Source organism: Rhinoraja longicauda, chromosome 23 (genome assembly GCF_053455715.1).
Source record: "Rhinoraja longicauda isolate Sanriku21f chromosome 23, sRhiLon1.1, whole genome shotgun sequence".
In the NCBI taxonomy this organism is placed as follows: Eukaryota; Metazoa; Chordata; class Chondrichthyes; order Rajiformes; family Arhynchobatidae; genus Rhinoraja; species Rhinoraja longicauda.
Window position 1 is genome coordinate 8,116,727 of NC_135975.1, and position 24,316 is coordinate 8,141,042.

The window sequence follows — 24,316 nt, forward strand, 5'->3', positions numbered from 1 at the left end:
CGCGCTGACCAACAATCAGCCCCACACTAGTTCTATTTTATCCCACTTTCACATCCTACACACTGGGGGCATTTTACAGAGGCCAATTAACTTACAAACCTGCACGCCTTTGGAATGTGGGAGGAAACCCAAACATCAGGAGGAAACCCATGCAGTCACAGGTAGAACGTGCAAACTCCACACAGACAGCACCCGTAGTCAGGGTCGGACCCAGGTCTCTGGTGCTGTAAAGCAGCACTTTTACTGCTGCACCTCTGTCCCGCCATTTGGACGACAATATCTGCTTGTTCAGTCTCCCACCCTCTCCCTTAACCCTGCATTTTCTACTGTTGTTCAGTGACATCCTTAATCCTGGCACCAAGCGGGCAGCTTAGCCTAGGATCACTTTTCGAAGCTCAGAAACTATAACTATTGAGTTCTTCTTTCCCCTCCCTCTCCACTGTGCCATGCTATGCATGGTGCTCTGGCCCTAGCTCTTGTACTTCCCAGGGACAACCTCACCTTAACCAGTACTCAGAACAGAATACTAGTAAGAGAGTAAGATACCCTCAGTGTGGCCTCTGCTACCAAGCAAGCCTTGTTTGTCAGTCGGCCTGTGTCTGATTAACAGCTGGCATTGCCTCATTGACTGCTCCTACCATTATCACTGTTATGTCCAAATATCAACCCACCTAGATGTTAAAGTGCTGCCAGAAATTGATTTTAAAGGACTAAATGAATGTGAGCGAGGCCAAATGACTGTGTTTAATCTATAAGATATGTTAGGCTGTTTGGTCCCAAGAGCATTTTACTTGCACCCTAATTTCTTGAAATTGTGTATTCTGACCAAAAGGTCCAGTGATACAGTCCCTGTACCTTAACTCTTCAACTCACTTAACTTTCAGGCAACTGAAGGCTCAGGCAACTGAACCATCCTACTAACAACTAGAGAGCAGTCCTGAGCTACTATCTACCTCATTGGAGACCCTCGGACTATCCTTGATTGGACTTTAACTTGCACTAAACGTTATTCACGTTTTTCCCATTCTGTGCACTGTGGATGGTTCGATTGTAATCATGTATTGTCTTTCCGCTGACTGGTTAGCACGCAACAAAAGTTTTCACTGTACCTCGGTACACGTGACAATAAACTAAACTCAAACTTTATTTCCTACGCTCATATTTTAATAGGTTATGGTTTTGATCACTGATGGAAGGTCTACAGATTCAGTCAATGACCCAGCCAAAAGACTGCACAACAACGGAGTGACCATGTTCACAGTTGGTAAGTGATTTGTGAGTGGTCTTTACTGCAGGATAATATTCGGTGACCCTAGTTGATCTTGGTTAATGTTTAGTAAATGTGTTTAATGTTCAATTTCCCTGATTATAATGGATTATTGGTGGATAACTCTAGGTTAACAATCTATGAACTTGTTGTAGTGGGGTAATATTCGGTTGCTATGTTTACAGGTTACTATTCAGTATTTAATGTTATGGTGGGTAACTATTAAATTATCATTTATTCACAAAATGCTGGAGTAACTCAGCAGGTCAGGCAGCATCTCGGGAGAGAAGGAATGGGTGACTTTTCGGGTCGAGACCCTTCTTCAGACTGATGTCGGGGGTGGGACAAAGGAAGGATATAGGTGGAGACAGGAAGATAGAGGGAGATCTGGGAAGGAGGAGGGGAAGGGAGGGACAGAGGAGCTATCTGAAGTTGGAGAAGTCGACGTTCATACCACCGGGCCGCAAACTGCCCAGGCGAAATATGAGGTGCTGCTCCTCCAATTTCCGGCGGGCCTCACTATGGCACTGGAGGAGGCCCATGACAGAGAGGTCAGACTGGGAATGGGAGGGGGAGTTGAAGTGCTGGGCCACTGGGAGATCAGTGGCGTTAATGCGGACCGAGCGCAGGTGTTCAGCGAAGCGATCGCCTATCATGTTCAGAGTCACTGACATTGGGTAATTGAGTGCTAACTCCTATCCATCACAGACGGGTAGGCTGGTTGCAGTGAGTTAGTGTTCAGTGACTCCGGTTACTTTGGGTTAGTGTTCACTAGTCCCTGGTTACATTGTGTTAGTGTTGAATAATCTTACACAAAGTATCTTAGAGTATATTGCTTGATGGGCAGATGGGGGTGGAGAGGGTTGTAGGCAGGTGGGTGATAGCTGGAAGTAGAGAAGGGAAATACAATACAATACAATACAATACAATACAATATATCTTTATTGTCATTGTACAGGGGTACAACCAGATTGGGAATGCGCCTCCCATACGATGCAATAATTTAATTAATTTAAACAGCAACAACCCAACGAAACAAATTGTAACAGTTTTGAGACACAATAAAGTGCAAGTAGATCTGTGCCGGTTCACTGTGCGATGTGACCATCCGGCTCAGCAGGACCGGTTCATAGCAGCTAGGGCCCTGGGGATGAAGCTGTTCCCGAGTCTGGAGGTGTGGGCGTAGAAGGCCTTGTATCGTCTGCCTGATGGAAGGAGTTCGAACAGGCTGTTGCAGGGGTGTGAAGAGTCTTTGTGGATGCTGGTGGCTTTTCTGAGGCATCGTTTGTTGTAGATGCCCTCCAAGGCTGGTAGCTGTGTTCCAATGGTCCTCTGAGCTCTATGGATTACCCGCTGAAGAGCTTTCCTTTCTGCCTCCGTGCAGCTGAAGTACCACACAGGGATGCCATGTGTTAGGATGCTCTCTATGGTGCAACGGTAGAAGGTCGTCAGCAGCTGTTGGGGTAGACCAGACTTTTTCAGTGTTCTTAGGTAGAACAGTCGTTGCTGTGCCTTCTTGACCAGCGCAGCAGTGTTAGTGGACCATGTTAGGTCCTCCGAAATGTGAGTACCCAGAAACTTGAAACTGGATACTCTCTCCACACTGTCCCCGTTGATAAAGATCGGGGTGTATTCCCCGTTATGTGACCTACGGAAGTTGATGATTAGCTCCTTGGTCTTGGTGGTATTTAGGGACAGGTTGTTATCAGAGCACCAGTCCGCCAGGTTCTGCACCTCCGCTCTGTATTTTGTTTCATCACCGTTGGTGATAAAGGTAGTTGGAGCCGGGTTGGAGAGGGAAGGTTCAGATGGATACAAAGGCTATTGGTGCTGGAACCTTTTAAGTGACATTTGTTTTAGTGGGTTAGTCATCTGTTTTTACTAAGAAGAAGATGACGGAAGCTATGGAACTGTGGCATAGGGGTTGTGTTATCTTAGTTCAGATACAAATGACCACAGAGGAGATATTGGTAGGTTTAAAGCACATTAAGGTGGACAAATCCCCAGGGCCCCACCAAGTGCATCTTCGGACCTGCTGTGAACCAGGAAGGAAATTGCCCAGGCCCTTGTAGAGATATTTGCATCATCTTAGCCACAGGTGAGGTCCCAATAGACTGGAGGGAGGCTAATGCTGGACTATTATTTAAGAGGGGTATCAAAGACAAGCCTGGGAACTATAGGCTGGACAGCTTGGTTGGCATGGTGGACTGAAGGGCCTGCTCCCTATCTGTATATCTCAATGACACAATAACTCTAGGATACCAGTTTCTGTGTGATAGTGAAAAAAAACATTTAAGCTTACCTTCCTGATCATAAATCCTTAACACATGTTGAGGGAGTGGGCAAGGGGCCAGGCAAGCATTAGGGCATGCCCAGAGTCTTCCTATCTTAGCTTTAAATATTTACCTTCTTCTGAAACACAGCAATTGTCTGTGTCTCAACCACTCCCTGCGGTAAATAATTCTTAATTGATACAGGTGTCAGAGGTTATGGGGAGAAGGCAGGGAATGGGGTTAGGAGGGAGAGATAGATCAGCCATGATTGAATGGTGGAGTCGACTTGATGGGCCAAATGTCCTAATTCTACTCCTATTCCTTAGGATCTTATGGCCTTATGATTCCATGTCTCGACAATTCTCCATGAAGCTAAATTTCTCCCAATCTCACTCTCTCCTCACTCTCCCAGTGACAGTTATAAATTGACTCCTTGCTATTGACTCTCCAAACAGAGGAATGTCATCATCAATTCACCCTAGGATGCAAAATATTTTTTTAAAAGCCTCAATTAGATCATCTCGTAATCTCCTGTGCTCCATTAAATACAATCTATTTCTTGTTATCTCCAAGTTATTTCACTCAGGAGGTGATTGAAGTAACCAGTAATTTGAATCAAGCAATTTAAGTAAAACAGCAGAGGTGATTTCTAATGCTTGGAAGGGGAAGAAAAATCAAATTAGCATGTAATTGAAACAAAGCATGAGATAAACTGGTCATAGGCAATATTACAAAACACATCTTCAGGCAAAAAGGTGGAAGAAACGTGGCTCTCTCTCAAAGTCCGCTGTAGAGACTCAATTAAAAACTGAGATTGATGGATTTCATGAGGCAAAGGTATTAAATGTCACAGAAGAAGATGTAGGATATAGGTCAGTCTTGCTCCAATTGAACAGCACAACAGGCCAGAGTGGCCCACTGAGTCACTCATTTATACTAGTTCCATGTTATCCCACTTTCGCATCCATCCCCTGAACATTAGGGGCAATTAACCCAGAAACCCGCAGGTCTGTGATGTGGGAGAGAACCGGAGCACCCGGAAGAATCCCACGTGGTCACAGGGAGAACGTGTAAAGTCCACACAGAGAGCTCGAGTCTCTGGCACTGTGAGGTAGCAGCCCTACCAGCTGCTTAGAACAATATTACATTGTTTTTTTCAAGCATTAAGATTTATCAAGCTGCTTTTATATTTTCAAGGGCTATTCTATATGTTAAGGGGGCGGCACCGTGGTGCAGTGGGTAGAGCCGTTGTCTCACAGTGCCAGAGACCCAGGTTCGATCCTCACCTCGGGGGCTGCCTGTGCGAAGTTTGTACGTTCTCCCTGTGACCACGTGGGTTTCCTCTGGGTGATCCAGTTTCCTCCCAAAGACATGCAGGTTTGTAGGTTAATTGGCCTCAGTAAATTGCCCCTCGTGTGTAGGAAGTGGATGAGAAAGTGGGATGACATGGAACTAGTGTGAGCTGGTGAAAGATGGTCAGTGTGGACTCATAGAACATAGAACAGTGCCACACAAGAACAGGCTCACAATGTCCGTGCCAACATAATGCCATGGGCGGAGAGCCTGATCCTATAAAGAAGGGGGTGGCATGGTGGCGTAGCAGTGGAGCTACTGCCTTACAGCGTCAGAGACCCAGGTTCGATCCTGACTACCGGTGCTTGTCTGTACCAAGTTTGTACGTCCTCCCCATGACCTACGTGGATTTTCTCCGAGATCTTCGGTTTCTTCCCACACTCCAAAGATGTACGGGTTTGTAGGTTAAGTGGCTTTGCATAAAATGTAAAATTGTCCCTAGTGTGTGTAGGATGGTGTTAGTGTGGGGGGAGCGCTGGTCGGCACGGACCTGGAGGGCCGAAGGGCCACTTTCCGCTCTGTATCTCTAAACTAAATTAAACGGAATTAAGTGACCGGGTTTGATAATAGTTTTGCAGCATAGCCACATTTTATAATGTTAATTGTTTCATTCTGATGCAAATTAAGGCACCATGTTATATCCCGCAAGCTGTGACAGAAATAGTTTGTCGACTTATCTCAGGAGCAATGTTCAATGCGATGGCAATTCACTTGTTCTGAGAGTTTTTGAAGCTGAAAGCCAAGTACTGTCGTATGCATGGTTTGTGTTAATCCCTTCATTGCAATTTAATTACTCTTATTTTCCCGAAGCATCCTGTGTGCTGTTTGCCACGTTTAGTCAGAAGCCTTGTTGGTTTGGAGATCCGAGTGTTGCCAAGGTTGTTGATGCCATCTGGTGGATTTTGTGAGTGCTTTGTTACACTAGTTAAGGAATCACATGGAAGCAAAATGCCACTGGTAGAAGCATAGAGCCGTGGCATATAGGAGCAGGTGTCGGCCATTTGGCCCTTCAGGATTGTTGTGTACTAACCAGTCAACGGAAGTACAATACGTGATTACAAGTGAGCCATCCTCAGTGTACAGATACATGATAAAGGGAACAATATGGATAACGTTTACTGCAGGATAAAGTTCACTAAAGTCTGATCAAAGATAGTTTGAGGGTCTCCAATGAGGTAGATATTAGCTCAGGCTGCCCCTCTGGTTATCGGTAGGATGGCTCAATTGCCAGATATGTTCTCCCCTTATCCCTGAACCCTTTTTGGGAAAAGAATTATCATCACAAAATGAGGCTCTGCTGTAAATCTATCTTCAGGTCCAGCCACCTAACATACAAAATACTCTTTGAAAGTATAAAAGCAGCTTGATAAACGTTGACACAGTATTTAAATAAAACTATCTAATCCCATTTTGAGATTTTTGAAGAGAGATATTGGATATAAGAGTATGCCGATAATGAAAAATGTATTATAAATATATCTGCCACCTTGAAAATATTGAATGACTTGGGCCCCCACTGCCTTCTCTGAATTTTACATGCTCACCATCCTCTGGATGAAAACATTTCCTCTGATCTTGGCTCTGAATGTCTACATTGTGTCCTAAGCCTGCGATCATGGTTCTGGGCTCTTCAGATATTGAGATATTAGATACTTGTAACTTTGTCAGAGCCTTATATGTGGTGACTCTTTACATACCTTGGGTATGCAGAACAATGAATCTCACTGTGACGTGTCACATGTGATGCTAAAGATTCTTTCATTCATTCATTCATTCATTCATTCATTCATTCATTCATTCATTCATTCATTCATTCATTCAACATCCTTTCTGCATTTGGCCTGTGTACTCAATTGGAATTCTATAGGTTCCTCTAGAATCCTCTCTCATTCTTTTGTGCGCAAGTGAATACAGACCTAATGAACCCCATATGTCCTCATATAAAAATCCTGCCACCCCAGGAATCAGCCTAACAGATCTTTGTTGCACTTTCTTCATGGCAAAAATGTCATTCCATAGCAAAGGAGATAAAAAACTACTTGCAAATTCAGATGGGGTCTCAGCATGGCCTCACACACCTTTGTTCCCATATTTATACAAGTTGGAGATCAGAAATAAAAGTAAAATGTGCTGGAGACACTCAGTAGTTCCGGCATCTTGTGTGGAGAAGGGAACAGAACTAGTTCAACCGTTGATCCCAAGGAGGGTAGTCTTAGGCTACAGATGATATGGATCAGCCGGTAAATTGGTAGGGCAATGGCAGATGGAATTTAATCCAGATAAGTGTGAGGCAAAGCATTTTAGGAGCTTCTAATAAGGGTAGGACCTATGACATGAATGGTAGGTGCCGAGAGAGTATTGAGAAAGAAAAAGACCTTGGTGTACAATCCAAAGAACCTTGAAGGTGGCAATAAAGATAGATCGAGTGGTGAAGAAGGCGCACTTCTTCCTTTCATTGGCCAGCACAGAGTATAAGAGCAGGAAGATTGTGGATGCAACTTTATAAATCATTGCTTGTGCAGTTATGCGCAGTACTCTCTAAACTGCTAATATCTCTAAATTACACTAAGGAAGGACAGGACTACACTGTATAGTGTGCAGAGGACAGCACTGGATTTGAGATGGAATATTTTAGCTGCAAGGAGAAACTGGGGGAGGAGCAAAGGAGGACCCGGCGTGGGGAGACCGCCGTGAGGGAGGCGGAGAACAAAAGTGGTCCTGGCGCGGGACACTTTGTAACTTTGACGGTGCTTATTGTATACCTTGGGTATAGAAGCAAAGAATTTCATTGTGACTTGTGACATATGACAATAAAGTATTCATTCGTTCATTTTTTCATTCATGGATCGGCTGAATTTGTGGGGCCTAGGATGGTTGGAATGGTTGGATGGTTGGAGTATCCTCTGACCATATTGTTTTATTGGGTCTGTGCAGAGAAGTATCCCATAGCATTGACTTGAAAATTGCCACTGGATGCTTAAAATGAAAAGTATTTCATGCAGTTCAACAATGTTAACAAACGCAATATAAAATAACACAGGGACTTGGTAGTGTTCAGCTTGCATTCGTCTGTCTTCATTATGTATTTATTTTCTCTTTTTTAAAGGAATAAAAAATTCAGATAAAAATGAGCTGAAGAAAATTGCTTCCGATCCGTTCAAAGAGCATTATTTATTTGTGGAGGATTTTAATCTACTCAACACCATTTTACCCAAGATCACCAGGAGGCTTTGTTTCACAGCATCAGAGGTTCCTAGACCTGCAAGGCCAACACTGTGTAAGTAATCATGTATGATGCAGTGGCAAGTCTTCTCCAATCAGACCGATATCTGTCAGCACACTGCTTTCAACTTTAGGGATTGTTTGAACCCAGGATGAAGGAGATTTTTTTCTTTCTCTCAGATGGTTTTTGGTGAAATGAATCGGGACAGTCTCACTCTATCTTCAAGTGAGTGTGGGCTTTGTTGAACCAATTCTTCTTTCAGATTTGTTGCTTGGTGTCTCATTATTCAGAAGCAAAACACTAGAGATGATGGAAATATGAAATGATAATATAAATTGCTGGGAATACTCGGCAGGTCAATTTAGCAATACTTGTATTTATATGGTTTCTTTACAGAAAAGTAAAGAAAGATTTTATAGGTAAACCATATAGATGTCCTCAGGCAAAATTTGAACTTGGGCCACATAAGTCAAGTCAAGTCAAGTCAATTTTATTTGTATAGCACATTTAAAAACAACCCACGTTGACCAAAGTGCTGTACATCCGATTAGGTACTAAGGAAAAAAATGAAACATACAGTAGCACGCAAACATAACAGCACATACAAAACAGTTCACAGCGCCTCCTCAATGAGCCTCAAATGCTAGGGAGTAGAAATAGGTTTTGAGCCTGGACTTAAAGGAGGACATAAAGAGGTATAAAGGGGGGGGGGGGGGGAGAGGTAGGGGGCAAGGGGTGACTAAAAGAGAAGGAGTTACATGGGCAGGGTGCTTTGGCCTCTGTATTGAAGCAGCTGCAAATACAGGGATGAAAATCAATGATGTGCAGGAAAGTATAAATGAATGGGCAGACAGGTCTCAGAGCTGTAGAGATGGAAAAGGTGCTGACGCATGTAAAGGTAAGGCCAAGGAAAGGTTTGAATGCAGTAAAGAATTTTTTTGTATTGAGGCATTCATGCAAAAGGAGGCAGGGTAGGAGGTAATGCTGAAGGTGGTTTAATGCATGATAGGAAAGAGGTAACGAGATATTGAGGTGGTTCAAGCATAGAGACAATGCGGGATAGGGGGGGGGTCTTGACCTGCGAACATATGCAAACGTATGTTGAAAGACTGGAGCGACTAGGCTTGTATACACTGGAATTTAGAAGGATGAGAGGAGATCTTATCGAAACATATAAGATTATTAAGGAGTTGGACACATTAGAGGCAGGAAACATGTTCCCAATGTTGGGGGAGTCCAGAACCAGGGGCCACAGTTTAAGAATAAGGGGTAGGAGATGAGGAAAAACTTTTTCAGTCAGAGAAAATCTGTGAATCTGTGGAATTCTCTGCCTCAGAAGGCAGTGGGGGCCAATTCTCTGAATGCATTCAAGAGAGAGCTAGATAGAGCTCTTAAGGATAGCAAAGTCAGGGGGTATGGGGAGAAGGCAGGAACGGGGTACTGATTGAGAATGATCAGCCATGATCACATTGAATGGCAGTGCTGGCTCGAAGGGCCGAATGGCCTACTGCTCCACCTATTGCCTATTGTCTATTGTCTATTGAAATACTGTAGTTGATTTTGGAGATAACCATACCTTGGGTGGGAATCAGATACCCAACATTGGAAGCAGGTTACCTGATGTTGAAAGTCACCTTAAAATCTCTGGTAGTTTTGTTCCTGTAATGGGCTGCTTTGCTTGGTGCAGCCTCCCAGTTATCAAACTCTGAACAACAATTATGCTTTACAGTCTTGGATTATCCTGGTAATTATCCTTATAATTTGCAATCCCCTGCGAGTCAAGGAGCTGAAAAGAAACTTGATATAAATATCAGCTCCCGAGGGAACCTGTGTATAAATAGGAGTGAGGCAGAATAGCATTATGGTAATGAATGTTCTTGCTTCCATGCAACAGATAAATCTAATCTTTTCTCTCCTTTCTTTCCAGTGGCAGAAAAAATCACTGGCCCCCGGGATTTGGTGATTAGTGAAGTGAGTTATAACTCTGTGAGACTGACCTGGGCTCCAGCTACTGGGGCTGTGGTGAACTACAGAATTGCCATCAACCCAGATACATTGGATGGACAGCGTACAACAGCAGAAGAGCGGCAGGTGAGTGTTATCGGTGTTGAGCTTTTGAATTTCACTGTTATCGTCTTAGAGGAGGAGAAGAAACTTAAGAGTGGCCCAAACCTGTAGAGTAGCCCAAACCTGTAGAGTTGGCCCAAACCTGTAGAGTGGGCCCAAACCTGTAGAGTGGGCCCAAACCTGTAGAGTGGGCCCAAACCTGTAGAGTGGGCCCAAACCTGTAGAGTGGGCCCAAACCTGCAGAGTGGGCCCAAACCTGTAGAGTGGGCCCAAACCTGTAGAGTGGGCCCAAACCTGTAGAGTGGGCCCAAACCTGTAGAGTGGGCCCAAACCTGTAGAGTGGGCCCAAACTTGTAGAGTGGGCCCAAACCTGTAGAGTGGGCCCAAACCTGTAGAGTGGGCCCAAACCTTATGGTACTCTTTTCCCCTCCTCCTTTCTCTACAATTTAAAACTTGTTGCATTTCCAATGACTTCTTGTGTGTTATCATCTCAGACACCATACTGTGTTCAACCAATGTGCCATCCCTCTCACAACCTATCATCGTTGTTCATCAGGCTACCCTCATAAAATGTGCTTACTTTTTCATACCAGACCCTCAGTAAACAGCATGCGGTCCTCACACTACATACTGTCCTCCTCACACAAGTACATGGATAGGAAAGGTTTAGAGGGATATGGACCAAATGTCGGCTGGTGGGACTAGTGTAGATGGGGTGTCTTCGTCGGGACGGACAAATTGGGTGGAGGGGCCAGTTTCTGTGCTGTTTAACTCTGTGACTCGAAGACAAAGCCCTCTGTCCCTCTCAATGAAGAGCAATGCAGGTCGAGCCTGCATTGCTCTTCATTGAGATCATCTCACCCCGTGCTGTCCTTCTCATGTCAATTCATCCATCTCTTCATGCTGATCTGCCCTCAGTGCAAGCTCAGTCTTTTAACATTAAAACCCACCTCATCGTCTGCTCATTTGTTCCTATACTTCTCAGAGTGGTAAAGAAGGTGAATGTCATCAGGTCATAAGTGATAGGAGTAGAATTAGGCCATTTGGCCCATCAAGTCTACTCCACCATTCAATCATGGCTGATCTATCTCTCCCACCTAACCCCATTCTCCTGCCTTCTCCCCATAACCTCCGACACCTGCACTAATCAAAGATCTATCTATCTCTGCCTTAAAAATATCCACTGACTTGGCCTCTACAGCCTTCTGTGGCAAATAATTCTTCAGATTCACCACCCTCTGACTAAAGAAATCTCTCCTCATCTCATTCCTAAAAGAATGTCCTTTAATTCTGAGGCTATGACCTCTAGTCCTAGACTCCCTCACTGGTGGAAACATCCTCTCCACATCCACACTATCCAAGCCTTTCACTATTCTGTTTGTTTCTATGAGGTCACCCCTCATTCTTCTAAACTCCAGTGAGTACAGGCCCAGTGCCGACAAACACTCATCATATGTTAACCTATTCATTCCTGGGATCATTCTTGTAAACCTCCTCTGGACCCTCTCCAGAGCCAGCACAACCTTCCTCAGATATGGTGCCCAAAATTGCTCACAACATTCCAAATGTGGCCTTACCAGCAACTTATAGAGCCTCGACATTACGTACCCAATGTAATGGTAATGTAATGTATGGTATGCTTGCCTTTGTCTGTGCATTGTGTATAAGAGTCAGGAAGTCATGTTGCAACTTTATCGGACTTTGGTTAGGCTGCATTTGCAGTATTGTGTGCAGTTCTGGTCGCCCCAATTACCGGAAAGATGTGAAGGCTCCAGAGAGGTGCAGAGGAGATTTACCAGAATGCTGCCTAGATTAGAGGGAATTACCTATGAGGAGAGGCTGAAAAATATTTTGATTGTTGGCTCTGGTGCATCCTAAGCTGAGGGAAGACCTGATAAAAGCAAATTAATTATTTATAAAAGGCATAGATAGTGTAGACAGTCAGAACCTTTTTCCCAGGATCAAAATATCAATGACTAGAGAGCAGAACTTTATGGTGAGAGGGACAAAGTTTAAAGGAGATATGCAGGGGAAGTTTTTTATAGAGTGTAGTGGGTGCCTGGAACACGTTGCCTGGGGAAATACTGGAGGCAGATATAATAGTGATTGGAATTCTTTGCCACAGAGGGCAGTGGAAGCCAAATCACTGGATGGATTTAAGAGAGAGTTAGATCGAACTCTAGGGGCTAGTGGAATCAAGGGATATGGGGAGAAGGCAGGCATGGGTATTGAATGGGGACGATCAGCCATGATCACAAAGAATGGCGGTGCTGGCTCGAAGGGCCGAATGGCCTCCTCCTGCACCTATTTTCTATGTTTCTATATTTCTATGATATTTACAAAGTTTTTCGATAGGAACATGGACATGCAGGAAATGGAGGGCTATGGATCACGTGCGGGCAGAAATTATTTATTTAACTTGGCGTCATGTTCTGCATGGACATTGTGGCCTGAAGGGCCTGTTCCTGTGTTTGATTATTCTATGTTTTATGACCCTACACAAATCTGTTCACACTAAGTATCCTCATTTGGTGTTAACTATTCTCTTCTTTCTGATTTACTGCAGCTTTTAGCCTAAGAAGTCTTTCCCACTTTGTAACATGTCCAAACAGTGTTTTGTGGTATGCCAAGAAGTCCCATAAAGATTACGTTCTTCTCAAAGGAGATTTATCAAGTTTCCAGTTGTAGTAATCAATTTCAGAATACATTATTTTGTTGATATATTGCAATATCGCTTTGCTGTTAACTTTTACCTAGTAACAGTGATCTCAGGAGCCAGTGCACACCGGGATACGTGCACATTACTTGCTTTCTTCTAATTAATGGAGAGTGCTGTTGGTGCAAAAAAAGCTATTACAAGAATGGTAGCTACAATAATGGAAGAGGGGAGGAAATAGTTATCCTTGGGTCTCAGAGGACATACTGATGGGGGACTTAACGCGCGAAGACATTTTTATTACAAAGGAGCTATGGAGATTACCAGGGCTGTAGCCGGGTATTCCTGGCAGGACGATTCGAAGAAGAGGAGGTGCAGGAGACTGCAGATGCTGGCGTCTTGAGCAAAGCACAAAGTACAAGAGGGTTAGGGAGCATCCATGGAGGGAATCGACAGTCGACGTTTCGGGTCGGAACCCTTCCTTAGACTTCTTCAGATCTCTAAGAGTAGTTGTTGTGAATGGAGTACAGTCTAGGAAGGCCTGAACTCAGGGAAGCTTGCAATGGGAATAAATCACTGGGACCACTCTACCTGGTCCTAAGGGCTGAAAGAATAAGTAGATGGTCTTCTCTCTGAGTGTGGAGCTGGGGGTAATAACCTCCCTAATGCAGCAACGAGCAGCAGGTTGTGACATATGATGTATTTTAATGGCGTCACCTTGGAATGTTCCTGAGGCTAGGGAGTCGCGAGGTCCTGAGGCCCATGAGCAAAGCAATCCGGGCATGTGTGCAAGCCCATATTCGGAGGCCACAGGAGGTCACAGGTCTCAGTGAGGGTTGTGTGATTAAAGTGTAACGTACAGAGACATTGCTCCTCAGAGAGGTCTGGCGATGAGAGGAAGGTTCTTGCAGGATGTGCTCTTCAGTGATAAGCCCTTCAATGCCTCCTACTTCTTAGATCCCATGGCTGCTTGTGATGCCTGGGATTCCTGATGTCTACCTCCATGTCAGCAAAGATTGTTTGGTGAAGTCACTTTTTTGGTGCATAAAATTTATGGAAGAGGCATAAAAAGCTTTGTTTAAGTGTGAGCAGCTTGTAGGCAGTAGGGCTGAAGGATAATGTGTAGTGGCCTGCCAAAGAACGCAGTTTGAGTATTTATCTCCTCACTGGTTTCAGAGAAAGCAAGGTTATAAATGCTAATAGGTCCGTGAGTACACAATAACCAAACTGGTTGTCCCCCACTACTTTGGCAAGTTTTAAGCTAGAATTGTGTTTCCAGCCTTAATGAAATTCCAAGTGTTGAATTTTCCATCAAACATCATGAGACCCACAAATTGTGCTCTGTTCCAGGTTAAACCTAGTTTCAATTGCACAGCACTGTTTTATTCTGCCTCGTGAGAATGGATTTATTGCCCCTGCTGTTAAGACTGAGAGTCATACAGCACGGAAGCAGGGCCTATGGTTAGTCGATGCCCCATCTACACCAGTCCCACCTGCCTGCATTTGGCCCATATGCCTCTAAACCTTTCCAACACCACTTGACCCACTTGCCCAATGTATTAAATACTGAAAACTTGTTTTGAAGTGTTAATCAGTCAATAATGTACTTGTTGTGATTTCTTCTTTGTTTCTGATGCAGATTGTTATGGACGGTAATGTCAGCACAATACTGGTGACAGACCTAAAGCCCAGAACAAAGTATTCCTTCACAGTGATTGCTGTGTATGCTGATGAAATCGGGGGTCATACGAGTACCAGCGGCAAAACCAGTAAGGAAAAATATCCAAGAGGTTGAGTGCATTGGGTGGGAGAGTTAAGATAAACTATTTTTTTTTTAAAGTGGGAATCCTAATACAGAAGAACTTAAAGTTAAAACTGGAGCCAACCTGTAGACAAATGAAATCAAAGACCTGGGGAACAGTGCTGGAAAATAACTGGATACATGCATAAAATATGAAAACAGACAATAGTGTAAGATGTGCAGAGTAACTAGGCAATATCAATGAAATCAAGAGATAATAGGAAGTCATGTAAAATGCATTGGGTATCTGAAGGCAATGAAGAACACCTTTTGTAATGAATCTTACAACCTTGGGAGTTACAGGACCCTAAATGGTGCTAAGCAAGTGGGGGTAAAGTCAGTCACTGGGTGTATTCATCTCCATAATCTTTGATTCCTTTGACTTCAGCAGAATTCCATGTACGTGAGGTAAATGCAACCAACGACCAATACACTTGCTTGCATTTAGCACCAGTAAACAATTCATTTCTGTTGAATCTCCAGATAGTTTCCACGATGCACCATGCTCTTCTTGTTTCTGTGTTGCAGATGCCCTGCCTCGTGTGACTAACTTCCGAGTGGCGGAGCAAGGATTGTTCAGTCTGAAAGTAGCTTGGACACTTCCACTAGCGCCCTTGTTGGGTTACAAGATCTACATACCGAGATGTAAGATTTACGAGATAAGAACTATCTGAAGCCCTAGAAAAGGGCTTAGAAAACTTAGAAATCGCTGCAGTCTGGAAAAAAACGTGGAGACGATGAGATTCCATTTAACAATGGAGGCAGCATCAGAACCCCTATTTAGTCATCAACAATAATAACATTATTTCCTTTTTATCAGTTTTAGTTATCTTTTATGTAAAATGCTGAATGAAGTTCTGGCCTAGAAAGATCACTCAACGAGAATCCCATTTGACTTTGAGCTCTGCTCCTCTATAACTCGTTAAAGTTTCTAACCAATAACCTACCTGACTAACCTGGGTTTGATTAGTCCAGCAGTATTGCCCATGCCATCTTTACCCATTGTTTAAATATTGTAAGTACTTAAATCTGGATAGAGTTAAGGAAAATACTAGTAAAGGCAACCTACGTTTATTCTTTGTCATAATTTTATATATTAAAGAGAGATCTGGATGGGAAGTCCTTTCTTCCCAAGACATGGTGCTTGACAAAGGCTTTTGGCACTTTCATTCAACAACCTACTAGCATTAACTGTTCCATTGATTAAGCTACCAATGCCCTTTCTAAACAGGGACATCAAGAAGTGTTGTTCTAACTAACGAGCATTAGGCAGCAATGAGAGTGTGGACCACCATTGCAGAGCCTCATGCATGCACATATGCATCCCCATGCCCCACTGCACACAGTACACATCATACTGTGGAATAGCATACATGCCACAACATGCTGATGATGCTACACACCACACAGCACATCACATCACGATTTACCATTACTCAGCGCCCACCTCAGACCATACCACACAACTTGATTGTTCACTTCCTCAATGCAGTGAAACTGAAGCTAAATGTCACAGCGTCGCCAATTCCTCAATCCTCAATTCAAGGCAAGGCAGCATAGATGGAGATTAAACTCAATACACTGCAAAAGCTAAGAATGCAGACATTTCCATTTTTTCAATTAAATGGAAAATCTAATGAAATCCAAATGTCAATGATCTTCTGACAACAATATAACTTTCAAGATTATTCATTAGGATAACGCAACCATTAAAAAAAGGTAGGGTAGTTGGTGGAAATGAGATTCTTGCAGTAGTTTCCTTGCATTAAAGCCACTTTCTCCTGCAGCCAACAGGCCTGGGTTGACCTATGAACAGAATGTCAAAGGAGATGTCTCATTTCACCTGATAGACAATCTGCAGGAGGACAAAGACTACACCATCAGCATCTACGCCATATATCCCGAGGGGCCTAGTGAACCTGTGACAACCACCAGCAGAACATGTTAAGTGAATCACACAAAGTTTACCACATATGAGATTGTCTTTCCACCTCTTCTAAGCGCAGCCTTGTTCGACTTTAAATAGTGCAAAATTAGCCTCAATGAGCTTGTCATTTATTGAATGGCTCTGCAATGTCATACGAAATACCATGATTTTGTGTTTAGATGATGGAGATTTAAATGCTAATGAAGCTTGGAAGTGATTAGTTTTTCCGCTCATGTATTGCACTAAAAATATAATGGGTTTCAGAGTACAATAGGGAGGGATCGGAGATAATGCCATAGTGATGTGTATGTTAGGATATCCAACATCCCACATTTCAAAGAAAGACACAAAATGCTGGAGTAACTCAACGGATCAGGCAGCATCTCTGGCAAAATCTTTGTCCAGAGTTGCTGGCTGACCCATTGAGTTACTCTAGCATTTTAGGTCTATCTTTGGTGCAGTTCCTTTTTATTACATTTCATTCTTCAAACTAGTTGCTCAGGTGTTGTAACAAAAGTACCCTTTTAGCATCCTTTGGTCTTCCAGTCTCCATGGTTTCCATTGGCACAGCCATTTCCTTTAATCATAGCTGCCTAGCCACAACATCACAGGGCGAGTTGCAATCCATTAAATATATCTATCTACAATTATTATCATAAACTTGAATTCATTTCTTGGGCAAATATTCAACACATTCTTTTCTGAAGGAATTAATCAGCACCACTTTAGATTATTTTGTTGGTTATGTGTTGTATTGGTCTGGATAGCTGCTGTGAGGAAGGGAATCCTTTTCAAAGACAAATACAGATAAAGGGGAGGTATTGCCCCATTGACTTCTGGGGAGGTGCATTGTGCTTATCTTTGCATTCAATTGCATCTTGCATTGATCCAGAGAGTTCCCCCCCAATTTATCTTTCCTAAGATTCTAGGAAATATATTTTCACACAGGCATTCATTATTTTGCCACAGAGCTGCTTAAATTCAAAATCTCTTCTAGCTTACTCAAAATCTTAGTATACAAGAGTCTGTGATTTTTAACTTGAATGAATATAAAGTCATTGCCAATGATATTGTGGTTTTCCTGTGCTAGAAAACTTCACTATTTCAAAATTACCATTGTAATGTTGAAAGGTCTTTTACATTGCCAATAGAATAAAATACTGATCAGAAAAACTATTCTATTAATAGGATGCTATTGGCAATAGGATACAGATTAGAAAATCTATTCAAGTGGTGGTGATTTAGTTATTGGTCAGAACATCGGAGAACATTCCACTCTCATCTGAAAGTTGCTGTGAGATCTTTTGTGCCAAGCAAAAAATGCCACAACATAACATCTTACCACTACTCCATCCCTCAACATTACTGAGGGCAGCAGTCCAGAGGCTCAGGATATTAAGAAAGAGATATGAATTAAAATGTCATCATGACAGACTCCACTTTAGATGGGTCCTTATTTTAATCACAAACATTTCTCTAATAATGATTAGGTGTTATGCATGCGGGACGTTACTCATCTATGATCGGGAGCAAATGAAGCACAGACACTGTGCTGAAAAGAGGAGGGTTTCAGTCTAAAAGTCAAGTCAAGTCAAGTTTATTTGTCACATACACATACACGATGTGCAGTGAAATGAAAGTGGCAATGCCTGCGGATTGTGCACAAAAAAGAATTACAGTTACAGCATATAAATAAAGTTAATAAGTTACTATAGTGTAGACAAAAATGTAGTCTCTGGAGTTATAAAAGTTGACAATCCTGATAGCCTGTGGGAAGAAACTCCGTCTCATCCTCTCCGTTTTCGCAGCGTGACAGCGGAGGCGTTTGCCTGACCGTAGCATCTGGAACAGTCCATTGCTGGGATGGCAGGGGTCCCTCATAATCTTGCTTGCTCTGGATCTGCACCTCTGATGTATAGGTCCTGCAGGGGGACGAGTGTAGTTCCCATGGTGCTTTCTGCCGAACGCACTACTCTCTGCAGGGCCATCCTGTCCTGGGCAGAGCTGTTCCCAAACCAGACTGTAATGTTGCCGGACAGGATGCTCTCTACAGCCCCAGAGTAGAAGCAATGAAGGATCCTCAGAGACACTCTGAATTTCCTCAGCTGTCTAAGTTGGTAAAGGCGCTGCTTTGCCTTACCCACCAGTGCGGCAATGTGCGTTGCCCATGTCAGATCCTCTGTGATGCGGACTCCCAAGTATTTAAAACTGCTCACCCTATCCACAGTAGACCCATTTATCTCCAGTGGCGTGTACGTCCTTGGATGTTTAGCCAAGGTTTATTTAGCATGTTTTAATTTTCTTAACAGTGAAACTTACAGCAGTGGAGGAATTAGTGCTGGAGAATGCAACTACAGACACCATACAGGCAAAGTGGCCTCTGGCCAAAGGTGCAACTGGCTACAGACTTACATGGGGATCTTATGGTATTGTTCCTTTAAATTATGTTCTAGAGTCTATACAGTTTTACATTTCAGTCACTGATTATATTGTCCATTGTGGAATTGAGTCATAAAGGCCCCTAATATCTTAGTCTATGTATGGCTGCCATCTTATCTTGGCCATAGTATCTATGCCATAGTACTGTGTGCAATCTGTATAGATTTGTATAAATATGATTTAATTTTAAAAACATCGGCTGTACATCCTGTGTGATCTTTTCACCTCCGGGCAGATGCAAGTCTCCAATGCCAGGAAAGGCTTCTGTGCTTCTCTGGACGCTTGCATTTGAGATGTGGGCTGGTCTGGAACTACTTGTTTTAAGAATGATGTAGTGTACTCTGCTCTTTGAGCTAATGAACAGACCTTTTTTTCTCTGTTTAATGGTGGCATTGAAAACAGGAAGACTTTTGGAGAGATTCATGGTAAATGGGGTCACAAATTAGTGGACAAAGGGTAGGGGAATCAAAATCCAGAAGACATGGGTTCAAGGTGAGAGGAGAAAGATTTAATATGAACCTGAGGAACAACTATTCCACTCAGAGGATGGTAGGTATATGGAACGAGCTGCCAGAGGAAGCAGATGAAGTAGGTACTATAATAGCATTTAAAAGACACTTGGACAAAGTTCATAGATATGTAAGGTTTAGAGATATGTGGCCCAAACATGCGCAAATGGGGCCAACTTAGGGCGGCATAGACAAACTGGGCTGAAGGATGTGCCTCTATGCCTCTTATAACTCTTATGACTCTAAATTATTGGAGACCTGTGATACTTTAGCTGATGTTATGTGCCACTTGCAAAGTGAGACTAGCAAATATTGGGATCAGTTTTGATTTATATACAAAAGTGTAAAATGGGTGCTAATAAGTTGAGAACTATTTAATATCTCTTCCCATGTTTATTTCCATTGAAGTGTTTTTTATTTACAATGCTCTGTCTGGATATTTGTTATATTAATGTTTAATGTTATTTACCAAAAGTTTAATATTATTTGCCAAACATAGCATTGGAAAGGTCTGCACTTTCTTACCTGGTTTGCTATGGGTTCCAAGTTTTTGGAAGGCTGACTAAATAGTATGGCTTTCCAATCTATACCAGCCTCCATGTCTCTTCAAAGCACAACCTATCTGTCAGAATATTTAAAAATAAAAGTGGTTGAAACTTAGTACAGGTAAATATTGCATATCTCGCAACTCCTCTGGCATTTGGCAAGTGGGTCCGGAAAATATTCTTGTCTGCTGTGTTAATGAAATAAGCTGAACCAAGCACTCAAATAAAGGATAACAGGGTTACCACAGAGTCGACACACCGCAGAAATAGTTGGCATTTGAGAAACTGCTTATCACAGATATCAAAGCCCAAAAATGTCAAGTTGAGGCTTGTGGATAGAAAGAATGATTCTATGCATTAAGGAAATAACTAAAATTCATAAGACAGACAAGGAAGTCAAGGATATAAGAGCCCCGTGTAAAATAGTTCACCTAATGTAGATTGGTAATCAACAATGAAGTGATACATACATTAATTTGTGTATACATTGTGGAACAAAGCCATCACCCTAACCCCACAAAATATAGAATTCTCAATATGGTTTTAAGTCAGTCGGTCAGAAAGAACTCCACCTCTTCAACGGGACTCTGTGGAGTAGCTGGGAAGTATTATTGCTTGATATTGCATATAATATTTAATACCGAAGCATAATGATTTAAAAAAATCAATAGTGTTATTAGTCAATAAATTAAACCTTGTCTAAAACCATGTACGGGGATCGCTGGGCGGCACGGACTTGGTGGGCCGAAAAGGCCTGTTTCCGGCTGTATATATATGATATGATTATAACCCAAATTGTGCATGTTATTTTAGCAAGACTGAACCCCCTGATCGGCGAGAGTGCAGACCCGACCTCTTATCTACCTCATTGGAGACCTTTGAACTATCTTTAATCCGACTGTCAGACTTTATCCTGCACTAAATGTTGTACCCTTTATCCATCATCTGTGCACTGCAGACGGCTTGATTGCATTCATGTATAGCCTTTTCTTTGATTGGATAGCACGTAAACAAAAGCTTTTCATTGTCCCTCGCTACACGTGACAATAATAAACCCAAACTAAACTAAACCTTATAATGGAACTATATCTACAATGAAAAAAAAGTACGTTCACTATTCTACAATTATTTTCCTCTTGCCTTTGGAATGTGAGGGGAAAAGAAAATGAGGAAAATAACTAGATTCACGTTTTTTATTGTTAATGGAGCGAATAGATTGCCCTGGGGGAACATTTTGTGTTGATAATAATGTATGGAAGTGCAGTGAAAGTAGAAACAGATTCTGTGCACATCTTTGAAAAATAGAAAGGCTGCTGCAAAATACACAGATGATTGCTGCCTTTGTATTTTCTGTTTCGACAGATGGAGACGTGCAGAATGTAAATTTGGGCAATGCTTACCAGTTCTACATGATTCGCGGTTTGCAAGCTGGTACTGAGTATACTGTGACCATCAATCCCATCTTTCGTGATGTGGAAGGACCAGTTACCATTGGGAAGGCTATGACATGTAAGTTTGGGAAGGCTATGGCAGTACAGTGTCCACTCTTGGACATCAGCCCTCTGTCCTTTCCGATCTACTCGGGGGCCTGAGCCACAGGAAGAGGTTGGCCAGGCTTTGTTCCTTGTCGCGCAGGATGCTGAAGGGTGAACTTATGGAGGTGTATAAAATCATGGAGGTGAATGGATAGAGTCATTTTACTCAGAGTAGGTGAATCAGGAACTAGAGTACATAGGTTTAAGGTGAGAAATCAAAAGATTTAATAGGAATCTGAATGGCAATGTTTTCGCATAGAAGGTGATAGGTATAAGGAGCAGGTTGCCTGAGGAAGTAATTGACGCAGGTATAATAATACATTTGAAAGGCACTTGGACAGGGAGATGAATATGAAAGGTTTAGAGGGATATGGGCCAAATGTGAGAAAATAGGACTAACTTAGATTGGCGACTTGGTTCAGTCTGTGGGCGGGTGATTCCATGCTATTTGATTCTACGACTGTATATTTAGCCTCCCATTTTGGTGATTCCACGGTTTAAAAATTATCATCCTTTTTCTCCATTTTGTTGATGTTACAACCCACTACCTCATCTCACTACCTTTCTACGTCAATACCCTTCCCCAGCTGTACAGTCCTCAGCGATATCAGCACATCTCCAATTCTGGCCACTGGTAGATCCTCCATTTAAACGTCACTCCCACCTACACCTGCCCACATGCATCCACCCCGGTCTGCTCACCGGCACCAATCCTTTCCCCAGTCTGCCACCACAGCCAGTGAGATGCTCCACAATGGGTACATATACTCCTCCAAGTCATATTCCTCCAAATAGTTTTTACACATCCATCACCATGTACCTTTTCCCATACCCCATTATTGACTGTCATACATTCGTTGGTTAATGTATGGTAGTGTTAATGTATGGGGAATCGTTGGTCGGTGTGAACTCAGTGGGCCAAAGGGCCTGTTTCCGTGCTGTAAAAACAAAATCAAACGCAATTTCTGTGTTTAATTTTCTGTGATTGCGAGAGACTTAAAAATGGTTGAAAAAGCCTTTTGGTCATCAGGGGCATGCCCTTTGTATCTTCTTCCCGAGGCCCTGTCACCTCCCAGGGACCACTCAGTGTCATGAGACAGCCACAGTAGCAGGCTTGCCGGCTTAGCCAGATTAACTAGGCTAATTCCCGGAATGGCGGGACTGTCATATGTTGAAAGGCTGGAGCAATTAGGCTTGTATACACTGGAATTTAGAAGGATGAGGGGGGATCTTATTGAAACATATAAGATAATTAGGGGATTGGACACTTTAGAGGCAGGAAACATGTTCCCAATGTTGGGGGAGTCCAGAACAAGGGGCCACAGTTTAAGAATAAGGGGTAGGCCATTTAGAACGGAGATGAGGAAGAACTTTTTCAGTCAGAGTGGTGAAGGTGTGGAATTCTCTGCCTCAGAAGGCAGTGGAGGCCAGTTCGTTGGATGCTTTCAAGAGAGAGCTGGATAGAGCTCTTAAGGATAGCGGAGTGAGGGGGTATGGGGAGAAGGCAGGAACGGGGTACTCATTGAGAATGATCAGCCATGATCGCATTGAATGGCGGTGCTGGCTCGAAGGGCTGAATGGCCTACTCCTGCACCTATTGTCTATTGTCTATTGTCTATTGTCTATCAGCAGGACCATGGTTGTTCAGTGTGGCGCAATGATACGTGGGGAGGTCAAAAGCATTTACACCTCACGCTGCCTCGGCAAGGCCAGCAGCATAATGAAGGACGAGTTGCACCCTGGCCACTCCCTCTTATCCTCTCTCCCATCAGGCAAAAGGTACAGAAGTGTGGAAACGCACACCTCCAGATTCAGGGACAGTTTCTTCCCAGCTGTTTTCAGGCAACTGAATCAGCCAGAGAGCAGTGCTGAAGTACTATCTACCTCTTTGATGACCCTCGGACTATCCTTGATCGGACATTTGCTGGCTTAACCTTGCACTAAACGTTATTCCCTTATCATGTGCCTATTTACTGTAAATGGCTCAATTGCAATCATGTATTGTCCTTCCGCCAAATGGTTTAGCACGCAACAAAAAGCCTTTCACTGTATCTCGGTACATGTGACAGTAAACTAAACTGAACTGAACAAGGGTTGGGTTGCGTCAAGAACGACCTGGTCCATTTACAATGTCTCAACTCACCATCTTCTGTATTTTTCAGTGGCAACAAGTTCCGTCCAGACCCTACGAGCATCATCCATCACCACAAGCAGTGCCGTCATCACTTGGAATTCCGTCCCAGGCTCCACGGGGTATAGATTGGCATGGGGTCCCACACCAGGTACTGGAGACGCAGCTGCAAAGTAGGATGAGGAGTGTCAGTCAAATGATTAAGAGTGTTATTTGAGCCCAGCATGTTCTTTTTGGTCTGTCTTAAGTTTTAGTAGAGATGGAACTCACGTTCCACAACAGTTCCCTTTCTGACGTTATACACTACTGGGTGGAAGCCATGCTTGGTCATACATCTGATCACAGTCACACATACATCGACAATAGGTGCAGGAGGAGGCCATTTGGCCCTTCGAGCCAGCATCGCCATTCAATGTGATCATGGCTGATCATCCACAATCAGTACCCCATTCCTGCCTTTTCCCCATTTCCCTTGATTCCGCTAGCCCTAAGAGCTCTAACTAACTCTCTAACTCTCTTTTGACTTCTGGAGTACTTTCCTCCAGTCTGGAGGAAAATGCGATCATCCAACTTGTTGAAGGTCTTTGAAA

The 24,316-nt window shown here is 43.1% G+C and overlaps 1 protein-coding gene across 1 annotated transcript in view; it reads left to right on the top strand.

The window, feature by feature from the left end:
• The window catches only part of col7a1l (collagen type VII alpha 1-like), a 265,380-nt gene that overhangs the window by 42,131 nt on the left and 198,933 nt on the right, over window positions 1–24,316 (top strand). Inside the window, exons 5-13 of the mRNA XM_078419535.1 lie at window positions 1,171–1,264; window positions 8,000–8,170; window positions 10,044–10,207; window positions 14,479–14,608; window positions 15,169–15,285; window positions 16,428–16,583; window positions 18,877–18,993; window positions 21,423–21,569; window positions 23,758–23,877. Coding sequence (XP_078275661.1) covers window positions 1,171–1,264; window positions 8,000–8,170; window positions 10,044–10,207; window positions 14,479–14,608; window positions 15,169–15,285; window positions 16,428–16,583; window positions 18,877–18,993; window positions 21,423–21,569; window positions 23,758–23,877 — 1,216 coding nt within the window. The remainder of the gene's footprint in view (window positions 1–1,170; window positions 1,265–7,999; window positions 8,171–10,043; window positions 10,208–14,478; window positions 14,609–15,168; window positions 15,286–16,427; window positions 16,584–18,876; window positions 18,994–21,422; window positions 21,570–23,757; window positions 23,878–24,316) is intronic.